Source organism: Grus americana, chromosome 3 (genome assembly GCF_028858705.1).
Source record: "Grus americana isolate bGruAme1 chromosome 3, bGruAme1.mat, whole genome shotgun sequence".
Taxonomy (NCBI): domain Eukaryota; kingdom Metazoa; phylum Chordata; class Aves; order Gruiformes; family Gruidae; genus Grus; species Grus americana.
Window position 1 is genome coordinate 859,086 of NC_072854.1, and position 13,606 is coordinate 872,691.

Sequence of the window (13,606 nt, forward strand, 5' to 3'; positions counted from 1 at the left end):
TTTCAAGAGGCTTTTTTTTTTTTACATCTTGAATTATTTTGTTGTTCTCTGCAATTTTTCAGCACAGCTTTGCTACATCATGACACAGAATTCACTGACAATGACTCAATTACTTGTCTACTACCAGATCTAAATCTTTTCCTGAGTCATAACGTTCTGACAAAACATTATGGATTTAGGACCTGGATTTAGGGTCTGCATTCTTTATTCCTAAAATGTAAACCATTATACTTTTCTGTAGTGAAACAAACTGTGCAAGAATTAGTCCAGTTTACCAGCAAAGAGGTAACTACCTTGCCTTTGCTGTCAGTTAGATCTCCGATAGCCCTTCCCTTAAACCCCTGCGTTACCAAAACGGTGGTTTACGTACTTTCACTTAGACGTACTGAAATCAGGTCAACCTCTGCTCGGTACAACAATGTTCAAAGAAAGAAGTTTGCCAGATGTCTTGCAATGGCATTTTTGGAAGCTCTGAAGATGTTTTACTCTGATGGCACGCCAGCACCAATGCACAGCACCCAAAATACACAAGTACTCACGGAATCATGTGCTTTCCCAGTTTACAGGGTGGAGGGAGGAGACAGGGAGAACAGCATTCAACTTAGCTAAATTTTTGACAATGATGACATCTTTTTCTGGGCAATTCTTTGCCAATTCCCTCAGTAATCTAACTGGCACTAGTTTCTCATACATTTTGAATATTTTAGGATGAGATGAATCTCATCTGAGAAGTTATTATTTCCCTCTAGCGAGCATGGAGTGAGACAAGGAAGGCAGTTCCAGTGAAGACGCCTGCACTGGAGAGGTCTACACGTAGGGAGAGGAATCCTATTTTACAGCACCATCTTCAGAGTCAAATTTACAGAAAATCAAGAACAGTGTGAGCTGGCTTCCTTCTAGTAGTCTAACTGGGGAAAAAGGTTTCAAATAAAGATTATTTTAAAGATGCTAGTCAGATACATCAGGGAATCCACACTCTTCCCCTACAAACGTTCTCTGCCTACTAAAGGATAAGGTAATTTTTCATTTCTAGACACAAGTTGAGATCAGTGAAGATGAAGTTACCCTTTTAGGGCTAAAATTTCATTACAATTTTAATTACTCTCTAATTTCTGGGATAGTAATTAATATCAGCAACCTACACCGCTGTGAATAAAACCAGCACCTCCAGTTGTACTTCAGCACCGAGGTGCTCGCTGGCAAGGACGCAGAGTTAGCGTTTGCATTTGGAGGGAAAGTTTACGCTACAATTCATGCCGTTGAGGAGTAGTTCCCTCTTCAGGACTACCCGAATCCAGAGTATTTTTAATCGGATAAAAGTCACCTGAGCATTCAAACAAAATTCCCCAGCCGAGACACTTACCTTCAGAGTGTACACTCCCATGCGCCCCGGGACCTTATAGAAAATGCCCTCTTCCCCTCGGGAGTTTGTATGTAACATAGCATTCAGGCATGCAAGAGGAGAAGTCCCACTGGAAACAAAAACACAAGGTTAATGTTTGAATGTATTTGGTCAGTGTTAATCTTCTGCTGAGAGACAATCACGGCCCCTCACCCGACCATCACGCATGCAGAGGCACAAAGATTCCAGATCCAACTTCTATCCCCAAGGAGAATACAAGTTGAAGCTGCAGTCCCAAGCAACAGTGAAACCAGTCCACGTACCCACGCTCCAGTCCCAGATAAAAAAAGCAAACAAAAACCCCCAAGTTCAGGCTCTCCAACACTTCTTTTGCAGAACATCAAAGCAATCGCTCATTTTCAAAGCTCTAGATGTTCAACGTTGCTCATCTGTAACTCAGAGCAGATTTGTTGTGAGCTAACTGCTGACTGCAGAGATATTTAAAGTTTGGGGGTTTTAAAGAAAACCCACAGCATAATGAAATGAGAGTTTTGGGATAAAGACTGGAAACCAGTTATGCAATTTTCCCTGGAAAGAGTGGAGATCTTCGATCCCAGCCAGAGAACCGGGGCAGAAGATCCATTTTTTCATCAGTGCTGGTGGGGGTTTCTTTGTTTGTTTTTTTTTAAACCCATCCCACTGTAGACAGAAGCAAAATCAGGTGGACGCGGCAAGACAGGCGACTTTTGTTCCCACTGCAAGGTCAGGCTGATCACACCCTCTACTAAATAGATGTCTTCCTTCTAAAGCATACTGGTATCAAGCACAACCCCACGACAGCAGTTGTCAGATTAAGCGAGAAGCTTTCGCCTCCCAGCGCCCTGCCACAAAGGCCGGAACCAGAACCATCGAATTGGCTAAAATCCTAAATTTGTGACTGATTGACTGAAATCCCTGTGCAGGAGAGAGCTGTTTGTTGGTAGTAAATCGTGCTACGAACATTCAAACAGATCTGCGTCAAAAGTAAAATTGCATTGAAACAGATCTGCATCAAAAGCGATCCCTGGGAGGAAAGGGGAATAACGGCGAGGACGAGCACAGCCTCTGAAGATTTGGGCAGGGCACGGGTGCTCCACGTGCTGCCTAACAGCGGCAAACCAGCTCAGCCGAGCTCCTGGTGCCCCTAGTACAAGCAGAAGCCAATGGTACAAGCTACCAGGTAGGAGACCCCACAAGGAACGGGGGCCGGATATGGCGGCTCAGAAACCGCAGGAGAAATATCGTTACGAGAGGAGGACTAGTATTTCTGTCGCTAGACCCACTCCCATCAGCGCTGACTGCTATGCGAACGTACAGCGAGACGCCGGTCCCCGCGGGAGGGCTGTCCCTGCCCGAGGCACCGCAGACCGGCATCCTGCGGGCCGCTCGCTCCTCGAGTTGAGGAACAGCTGAGAGAAGCACTCGGAGCTTGGCGGAGCTCTGCCCCTGTACTGGGGTGCCCCAGGGCAGAGATCGCTGGGGCGCTGCAGCCCACGGTCAGACCAGATGACGTCCTTCAAACCTACGGTACTCCACACAAAGGGCTAGAAAACAGCCTCTACAGCATCTCTGCTCTGCGGGATCTCGTGCTTTCTGAGGTTTTGCCAGCACCACTCGTTAATAAATACTAGTGAAAACAGTGATAAGGAATTTTCCAAACCCCAACCCAAAGCTCAACCGACCGCTTTAGCAGATGGCTCAGCCTGACTCTCAAGCAAAAACCAGCGATGCTGGAGGAAGCGGCTGGGCCTCAGGCATGCCAGGGACCACCCGCTCGCCCCGTTTTGGGGCTTACAGGGCAAAACTCAGCTTTATTCAGGTACTTTTACACTGACCCAGCAACTCTGGTGGTAACAAATGTCTTTGGGAGAGACAGCCAAGCACGACACAACAGAGAAATCAGTAATGTGAGCATCTCGCTTTGATCCCTGCTGAGAGTTCGTGCCCGTCTCCAGACATGGTGTAGCTGGGTTGACATCCCAGCCAGAATCCCTGCCGCTGACTAGGGGCTTCTCCTAAATACATTTGCACGCTGCAGACAACCCTTTCCTTGACTACCCCACCGAGAGCTCTTGGCTCATCGCTCCCTGCCGCTCCCACGGCTTTTCCGTGCACCTTCCCCAACGCTGCAGCAGCCCCTACAAACACGAGTAGCACAACTGGAAACGACTCTTCCCGCGCCAGCTGCGCCAAGGCTACGTGCCAACTTCACCAGGGCAATCCCCCTCTCCAGAGAGCCACAGGGTCTCCCTGGAAGCTACAATTCAGAGAGATTTCCTACAGCAACCCCAAATTCTTTCCAAAGACACTGCTCCCCACGGTACAACCTTCCCCTCTTCTCGTCTCTACTCCTGGATGTGACTTCTGCATGCAAGTACTATGCAAGAACTGCACGCGAGTGTCTTTTCTACAGGCCCAGCTGCATCTGGCAGTATGAACAACATACCTGTCCTTCTCCCATCACTGCCATCATCGTCCCTCCTACCACTGCATCTAGGAAACCATCAGAAATCACGTCATACTTCTTTCCAGATCACTAATAGCACGTTGAGCAGCACTGAACGCACTGAAGCATTCCCACATTCGGGAAGCTCTGGGGCAGGGAGGGGAGCTCTGCCACATACCTGACCTTTAGCTCACGGAGTACGTTCTTTTTAAAAACGGCATCGGAGCAGAATGTCAATGTTAAGCCAAGCATTTAACGAAGTCTAGGCAGAACTGCGCTTTGGAAGCTCACCAAGGAATGAAGCCTTGGCCGGACCTAGCTTTACAAAAGCTATACTGGTCTGGCATCGATGCTGCTCCTACTGAATTGACTCCATTGTTTAACAGCTTCCACTATTTTTGCTTTATTTTTTTCTCATGTTTACCCATCTATAGTTACATGTCTTCCTCTACAGGCTCTTCTAGAAAGCTGGTACAAATGTAACCCTACTCTAGCCTTTCATAAAGGTTATTGTGAAAATTTTAGAAGCTAAGAATCAGCTGACAAGTCCCACCTACCTAGAAAAAAAAAGGGGAGGGCGGGGTGTCAATTTGGGTATAAGACTCACAGGCTTCACATCAGATTACATCCTTTCTGCCTCTCTGAGTGAATATGACGGGCACACGAACCCTCCCTATACTAACCATCTTATTTTCATGACTATCACTCGGTTTAAGCCACCACCCTGGGTGCAGGGTGGCAGCTCACGCTTCGGAACAGATTCCCCCACCGCGGCTGCAGAGGAACGGGAGAGCGGCTGCGGCTGCTGCAGGGTTACGTGAGCTGCCTAACCAGCAGCTTCCAACTTCATTGAGCCAGATCTTGATTTGACATACAAACCTCCAATCCAGAAAAACAAAACCCCAAAAGATACTTGGAAACAGGCCGAGAGGTTCACCCCAGAATTCGGATGAAGCCCTAGCCAGCAGGGAAAGCACTTTGGGCATTTTTCTTTGATAAAAGGTGTTGCTGCATCCCTACAGCCCTCACCCCCAGCTCTGCAGTCTGCTAACAAATCAACGTGCAGCGAGCCTGTGGTTATGCTTGTTCTCAGAAATGAAACTTGTTCTCCTCCGAAGGGGAAGATTTCAGCCCTTGCTGGCTCTCTGCTGCCCCTTTGCTCAGAACCCCTAGCAGTCACTTAGTACTTTTTCTAACTACCTGTGTTTTGCACCCAGTCTACCTTTTGTTATTTTAAATGCAACAGCTGCCTAAAAATAGCCTTAGGAACCAGACGTTATTATGCCATTGATTTTATTGCTGGTTTGTTTGTTGCTTTTGTTTTTAATGATGAAGGCCATCTCTGTCTGCCAGGAACACGCACTAGATCATCAACCACGTCTGACAGTTCCTGCCATTCCACCCCAAAACCAGCAAATCAAGCAGCAGATGACGTAAATGACGAGTTCCTGCCTGCTCCAGATCAATCATTACCCACTATTTCGCTTCAGTCCATACCCCAATCCACACTGCTCCGCAAGCAGAGCCCTGGTCAGCCTCCAATACGGCTGTCCCTCAGCTTCCGTTAAGGTGGCTGCTAACGGACCAGTCCTTTCGGAGGTCTCAAAACAGGATTCATCCCTCAGAAAACATGGAGTGGAGCTCAGCAAGACTATGACACGACTAGTGCGTAACTGCTGTGCTCCTTCACGCCCCTTTTGGGAAGCTGTACAGGATCTGGTAGACATCGAGCCCCTAACTCAACTTCTAAAGCTTCTGAACTGAGACATTCTCCAACTGTGATCCCAGTGATCGATCACCCTGGGCTCTAAAGGAGCTCAAGTTGTGGTTCTTGGCTTGAAGATGAGGAGTTGAGGTGCAGATGCACAAACCTTCTCAGTTTCCAGGGGCAGGAACTACACTACTGCTTTTGAGGACCTCACTGCAGGCTGCTGCTCGACCAGTCATCTACAGCACCGGGCTCACCAGGTTACCGCAGTACGGGCAGGCAGCGTGTGCACAGTTATGGCGGGAGGAGAAAGGAGGATTCTCCCAAAGAAACCTGAACAAACGTTATACCTTCCACCAGCTCCCCTCCCTCACCTTCCCACAGCCAACGCTCAGCGTCCCTCTTGCCCCCTCTTCATTTAATTAAGAAATTTCACAAATGAGCTAAGACCAATTATTGCTTTTCCCATTGTGTTACACTTCCATATTCCCCTGTTCTCAGACTGCCCTGTTTTCACCCAACATTAACGACAACTGCTGCAGAGGGGCGGTGGGCAGCAAAGGGCGCTCACCATCACAGGTACGGGCAAGGTCAAAGTACCTGTGCAGATGCTGGCCAGCTGGTGCCCATGGCTACTAACAGCACAGCTCTCTCACACCCAGCAGTTTGGGAACAGAGCTTCAATTTGAGCACAAGTAGTACAGCCCCCTACAACCGCTCTAGGGCTTCCTTCGATACTACATGTAGGGTGTGGGATTTGGGGGTTCTGTTTGGGTTTGGAAACAAGGGAAGGCTTCTGAACCAAAACTGCATTTTCTACTAATGTAGAGACCAGGGAGGAGTGCTGTTCCTCAGGGGGCGGGATTGGGACCAGAACTGCTTAACATCTTTGTCGGCAATATGGACAGTGGGATCGAGTGCACCCTCAGCAAGTTTGCTGATGACACCAAGCTGTGTGGTGGGTCAACACGCTGGAGGGCAGGGATGCCATCCAGAGGGACCTGGAGAGGCCGGAGAGGTGGGACCGTGTGAACCACATCAAGTTCAACCAGACCAAGGGCAAGGTCCTGCACATGGGTCGGGGCAATCCCAAGCACAACTCCAGGCTGGGCAGGGAATGGATGGAGAGCAGCCCTGAGGAGAAGGACTTGGGCTGTTGGGGGACGAGAAGCTCACCATGAGCCGGCAATGTGCACTGGCAGCCCAGAAAGCCACCCGTGTCCTGGGCTGCGTGTCCAGCAGCGTGAGCAGCAGGTCGAGGGAGGGGATTCTGCCCCTCTGCTCCGCTCTGCTGAGACCCCCCTGCAGTGCTGCGTCCAGCTCGGGGGTCCCCAGCACAAGAAGGACATGGAGCTGTTGGAGCCAGGCCAGAGGAGGCCACGGAGATGAGGCGAGGGCTGGAGCACCTCTGCTCTGGAGACCTCAGGCTGAGAGAGTTGGGCTGGTTCAGCCTGGAGAAGAGAAGGCTGCGCGGAGACCTTAGAGCCCCTTCCAGTCCCTGCAGGGGCTCCAGGAAAGCTGGAGAGGGGCTGGTGCCAAGGGCAGGGAGTGACAGGCCAAGGGGCATGGCCTGAAGCTGCAGGAGGGGAGATGGAGATGGGCTGTGAGGCAGAAATCCTTCCCTGTGAGGGTGCTGAGGCCCTGGCACAGGGTGCCCAGAGAAGCTGTGGCTGCCCCTGGCTCCCTGGCAGGGTTCAAGGCCAGGTTGGATGGGGCTTTGGGCAAGCTGGGCTAGTGGAGGGTGTCCCTGCCCATGGCAGGGGTGGCACTGGGTGGGCTTGGAGGTCCCTGCCCACCCAAACCAGTCGGGGATTTGATTAATTCAGTTTCCTGTGCTTAACAAAGCAGCAGGTACAACTCCAAACTCAGTTTTATGGCACCCAGCTAGAGGTTTTTATATAAACCGATGCACTTGAATTCAGATCCTTCTTCCAGACAGGGCACATTGAGGATTTTACTTGGGTTCAGGGACCGTGGGCATGAGCCCCTCGAACTGATGTCTATCTCTTTGTACAGTAGCTAGTTCCTGGGGAAAACCTATCTGGACTGTTTTCATCCCGAATTTCATTTATGCACTGCAAACAGATTCCATGCACACTGTAACTTCATCCAGCTGTCAATTAATGCAAACCCTTTTCAAGGGTGTTCAGGTATTTCAGTAGTTTACGTTGGTAATGTACCTCTGGTTCATCAGGGCACCTTCCAGACAACAAAACCAGGATAAATTCCTGCAACAGGAAGTAATTGACTCGGCCATCCTTCACCTCCAGAAAGCTACTGCTGCCTCATCTAATGCCTCTAACAGTCATTTTTGACCCAACTTCAGCAGCAGCATTCCTAGTGCAGGTCACCGCGATGGCCAGAATACCGCTCCAAGTACAACTGGGAGGAACAGTCTGTGCTACGGTATTCAGCCTCTACTGGTAGCAGCACGCTGCTGCTTTTTCTGTGCAAATATTTTTCATTATTTTTCATTTTAGGTGCATGCACACATGAGCTGCATTTGTGCTTCTGCGAGCAGAAAGGATTTTTAGTTGTGTTTTCCTTCGTGCACTCACAGCAATGTACCATCTAACCTTTTTATTCCGATAGCGAATAGCGCGTTAGCTGACAGCTACAGCAACCGAGCAAACCTATTTGCGCTGCTGTGACACTAAACGGGATGCTCACCTTTACCAGTTACCCGGGGCTCAGTGCCAGCCCACTGACAAACCAACAGCACCCTTGAGAAAACCAAGATAAACGTCCCTTTGTTCATACTGGTGCACATCCCAGCCCAGCAATACTTCTTGGATGGTTCAAATCAGAACACTTCCTTTGGCTGATGAATTCAGCTGATGCTAACGGTCCGCTATGGGCTTTGTTCATTGAAATGAGCTTGCATTAAAGTAAAAAAATACATTTGCAACCATTTAGAAGATGCAAAGGTAACTGCAGCGTTTACCAGGATGAATTTGGTTTCCATAGTGTTACAAGTGCATACTGAAACTTCCTAGTTTTTCCTTCTCAAAAAGCTAAAAATAGCACGGCCTCTCTGTAAATCTGCCAAAGCACTGGCAGCAAACTCGGCACAAACAGGGCTTGCGGTGCCGGTACAAGGGTCAGAGTCCAAGCTCTCGTGCCCAGGCCTGGGATCTTCATGAAAACTGGGAAGCACTAATTTGCTCGCTGTGAGAAGTCTGAAATCCTTTTACTTTCCATACCTTACGCATTATCCACACTCGCAGTATATTCCAGCTTGAGAAAAGCCAAGGAGTAACACACCCACCCACCCACCGCCACCTTCATCAAAGCACACCCGAACGGTCTAGTGCTGACGTGGGTTTTACACCACAGCATCAAGGGTATTTTCATTTACAGGTGCCGTACAAGCAAGTACCAATCAATGCTTACCTGGTGACCGCCCAGCGAACAGGTCGAGCAAATCATGTTCTTAAACTCTGATGTCATCAGAGGAGGCACCGACCTTTTAGCTACACCAGCACCTTAACGACACTTATTCTGCCAGCCGAAAGCGTGGCACTTCACCAAGCGCACCGTGAACCACCCCCAGCCTGCGGCGCCGGGGCAAGCGCGAAGTGCCTGCAGCGGCTGTTTCATTTACAGTGTCAGCTCCCCACGGCTCTGCTGCCATCGCTGTGCTCAGCGGCGCCGCTTTCCGCCAAAAATGGTGGTTCAGTGATTATTCCCTTCTAACGCTGGCTTCCCAGTTAAAAACCCACCAGTTTAACAGATTTACTGGAACTTACAAACCTGTGACTACTACATAAACTACATTTTTTTTTTTTACATCGTTGACTAAACAAGGGGTCTCGGTAGCTTCTAAATATTTATGCTATTTTGAAAATTAAAAAGTTTTCCATATCTGCACCTTCATTTCATTAATAAATCAGAAAATTGATCTCAAAGTGATCAACAGCAAGTGATGGTCCCCCTGCCTGCAGAACGGCACATTCTTTACTTATTTTACTGGACCGCTGAAAGGGCTAGAAGAGTATAATAGTAATTTTGTAGTTAAGAGGTAGCTGTAAGGCCAGTCAGCGGCATACGAAGAAAAACATATTCTGAGCTCTCGCCCCTCCGAGCATTTCTCCAAGCTACTCAACATTTCAGGCAGACACGTACATGCCAATTTATCCTTCTGAGAACTGCCAAATTTAAGGCATCGTTAAATCATGGCATCTCAAACTCCACATTAAATTCAAAGCTTCTTCAGACTGAGCAGGAAGAACGGGGTTTGAGCGTGGTGAATGCACACGAGGTTAAGGGGAGGACTCTACACCGAGCAGCTCCTGCTGAAGGGAGGGAGGACGGAGGCAGAGTGTTTCTTCCCACCTCTCAGTCCCACCGCAGCATCCCTTCCCGGCAGCCCGGCTCCCCAGACCTCCGGGGCCGAGCTGACTTGTTCCGATCTGACGACAAAGCGTGACCAAATCAATTTTGTCCGGTCACGCGTGGATAGGACACTGCATCGCAATTTTTCAATCGTGATGTATTTGAACTTCAACCCCTTGCCCTCAGAGCATCGTGCAAGGTGTATTTATCCACCAAAAGGTTACTTTATATTAAAGCTCCCTTTTTAATTGAGTTAGCAGAGTTCACAGTGTTTCTCTGCACACACGACAGCACGGTGGACCCAGCAGAGCCCTTGCAGCCACCTCCCCCTCCTCCTGCAGGACCCCTTCGGAGCAGGGCCCCACGGCGGGGCTCCAGGGGATCCTGCGGACAGAGGAGCATCCGCTGATGCTGCCGGGCACAGAAACACCGCTGGGAATTCACTGGCTTCACCCCAGCTAGGTGCCACAGCACTCGGCGGCCTCAACACCAGGGAAGAGTTAATTATCGCTTTCTGCTCTAAGTGGAAGCTTAATATAAAGTGCATCCAGCAGCGCGTGTCTTCATTTCGCATCGTCACTGCGCATTGATGTAACTGGATAAAAAAGCCCAAATGAACTGAACTGGGTTTAAGGGTGAGGGGGTTTTCCCCGTTTTGGTTTTTTGAGCATCCCCTCCTTCCCCGCTTTCCATTTCAATCAGACATTCACACAAATAGCTTTTTTGGTTATTAGTATATTAAAATATGATGTTTTTAAAACAACAAAAGTTTCAGATCTACGGAAGTGTCAGAGCAGAGAGCTGTTGTAAGCAGACACCACTGTACCAACTTCAAGCTTGTTAAACAAATTTTTGATTCAGAAAAGCAGCTTATTTTATATGTGTTAATTTTGCTTCACCCAATACGCAGTGCCAAACATCCCCGAGCCAAGAGATGCACAAAAATACACCATGCAAATCAAGCATCCCCCTCCCCACGGATTCAGGTTTGCAGACAGCGGGGTTAATCTGTGAGACACCAAGCATTCCCATGCTATTAGCCTGACATTTTCCACAGACTTTACAAACAGATTAAGATTTCAGGTTTGCATCGCACTGAAGCACTAATGCAAACAGCATGCAGGACAGGGAGATGAAGGTAACAGAAGCATTAACACCAGATATACTACCATTACTGGGTTTCTAAGTCTGTGTGAAACAAGCAGTTGCTCTTTTAATTAAGGCTTTTGCAGCTTGCGTTAATAGAGAAGAGTAGCTTTAGAACAATCAGCAGTGGTTCTTACCTTCTGGAGTTGGAGTGCAACCCAAAAAAAGGAGAGAAACACCCCTTTAAAAACTTGAGCAAAACAATTGTCTAATCATTAATACGAACCCTCCCCCCCATCCACCAGAACCAAAATTTTCACGTTTCGGGCAGATCTGCAGTAATACTCAGATCAGGTTGTATCAGACAGACACAGATGTAGACCTGTCCCATTGTTCCAGCTGCCATCCCCAGGCAACCCCAGATGCATCGCTGTTTTCAGCCTTCAGCAGTGAACCAACGTGTGGTAGAAGTCAGGTTGGAGCCTTTGGAAATCTCACATGCAGACAGACAGCGGTATAGGAATTTACTTCTCATTCTTTCACGCACCCTCATCACTACTCACAGCTCACAACTGGGTAAAATCGCAGCCCTGCAACCCAGAGGAGCGAGACAGACTGCTAGCAGTTTAATGAAGGCAATAGTTACGGTGCAGGAAGGGGCACGTCGTTCTTCATCACCGCCATGGGGAACCCATGGTCTCCCCAAGTCATTGATAATGTAAGCTACCACACGGCTGGCCTCACCGAAATATGTCCGCAGTGGTGGGGCTGGGTGCAGGTAGATGTTTCATGCTAAAAAGCCAATTTTAACACACCAGCACTTGAAGTTCATGGGAATTTGTGCAAGGTGAAAACAACGCGAGTGCAGCCGGATCGTTAAGGTCCCTCCAACCCAAACCATTCTGTGATGAAAACCAAGGTGTAATTTTATTTTGAGGAAACAGCAAAACCTGCTACTGCTGCAGTCTCAGGTCAGATTAGAGAAGCGGGATATTTTGTTAGGTATGGGTTTGATACCTTTATATAAGGGATATGGAAAGAGTCACCTAGTCAGAGTTTCTCCTACGTACGGTAACTGTATCTAACACTTGCTGCTAATGGTAACGACATGATCTTTCTACATAACCATTCTCTTTGAACTATTACTTTTCCAACCAGCATTTTCCCCTACATCTATTACTTATGACATCCACTCACGCTTTTGCACAGACACTGAATGGTACAGAAACTTGCAGCTACTTCAACTTCCAGTTGAATTAATGCTAATGAAGCAAAAAAAGAAACAAGACCTGCGGTGTCCCTCAAGCAGATCAGCTTTTCATTCTGCAGACCACGCTCCCCATGAAGCGCGGGCACTATCTGCAGACAAAGAACCAAACGACGAGGAAGCCTGGAGCTGGTGCTGCTAAAGGGGCAGAAGTTGCATCTCCAGCTTTTCCTCACGTCAGGAAAAGTCGTGGTGGGGATCCCTGCCTGGTTCAGAGAAGAAGATCCCAAACAACAGGATAGTCACAAGTGTCCAGGAGAGACACTCACTGAACATAACGCCAACCTTGTTAAATATTCATCTGTAACTCTCACTATGACTAACACCTCGCAACTGTTTGACCAAAACCAGCTCTAACCTGTGCTTCACACACAAATGCTACTTAGATATAAAGACATCCTGAAGGTCTCAAAGAGAATATCATGTTCTGGCGGTCTTCAGTTAAAAATGTAAGTTGATAACTGTTTATCTTCTCCAGAAAAAAGCCAAATCCAACTTTCAGCTGACTAAATGGGGAAAAAAAAAAAATCACAAGAACTTACTGCACCAGCATTTACTGGCCTTTGCTGCTGCCAGCCCCCTCTCCTGAAGGCTTACAGTAATTAATAGAGCAAAGCTGAAGAAGTCTCTTGCAATTAAAATGTGTGTGCCTGCAATGCCGGCCCTAAGGCACCTGCTTCCAACAAATTCCCCTTTCCCATCGGCAAACCATCGGGAAAGAGCCCCAGAATCCCAGCTGTGAGTCAGTCCTGCACGTGACAGCCCCAAGAGGTTAGCAGTACTCTAACGGACATTTTATAATACCCATCTTCCAGCAGAATGAAAAAAATCTAACTAGAGAGAGAGGTTTGAAGTAACCCAGCCCTGGTGGTTCTTAAATAAGAAGCGCTGATGCCCCTGTCCTGTCCCCCCCATACACACTCAACGTTACCAAATCCATGAGACATGGAGGTGTACCACCTCCTTTGAAGATTACCTTTAAAGAAGCTGTGGATTAAAGAATGTATAAAGTTATTTAAATGTTTGTCAGCTGATGGCTTCAGCTAGCTACAGCACCTTCCAAACCAGCTCATAATTTGCAACTTCACACCCCGAGAGGGGGGAAAACCAGAGCTGGTTTGTACTAACAGCAGGACCTGACATACTGCACCCCAGCTGCACAGACGAGAAGCGCCCTTTTAACCGTACTCCCTGCCCACAAATAAGCCTGCTAAGTCTTCGAGGTATTGCAGCGACTCACAGCCTTACAAGAGGCGCTGAGGCCAAAAGGCGACTTGGCTAAGGAACACGAGGCTGGGAGCCACAACTTACTCATCTGGATGGGGAGGAACGTCTGGAGGTCACCAGTCCAACTTCCAGCTCAAAGCAGGAGCAACTACGTCA

General features: G+C 48.4%; 1 protein-coding gene across 3 annotated transcripts in view; it reads right to left on the reverse strand.

Annotated features, from left to right (window-relative positions):
- The window catches only part of ASXL2 (ASXL transcriptional regulator 2), a 128,151-nt gene that overhangs the window by 78,342 nt on the left and 36,203 nt on the right, over positions 1 to 13,606 (reverse strand). For all 3 annotated transcript variants that reach the window (XR_008576272.1, XR_008576274.1, XM_054819364.1), the window contains one exon: positions 1,364 to 1,472. Coding sequence is in view for 1 of the 3 variants with exons in the window: in XM_054819364.1 (XP_054675339.1) it covers positions 1,364 to 1,472 (109 nt within the window). In the remaining 2 variants the exon portion in view is untranslated. The remainder of the gene's footprint in view (positions 1 to 1,363; positions 1,473 to 13,606) is intronic.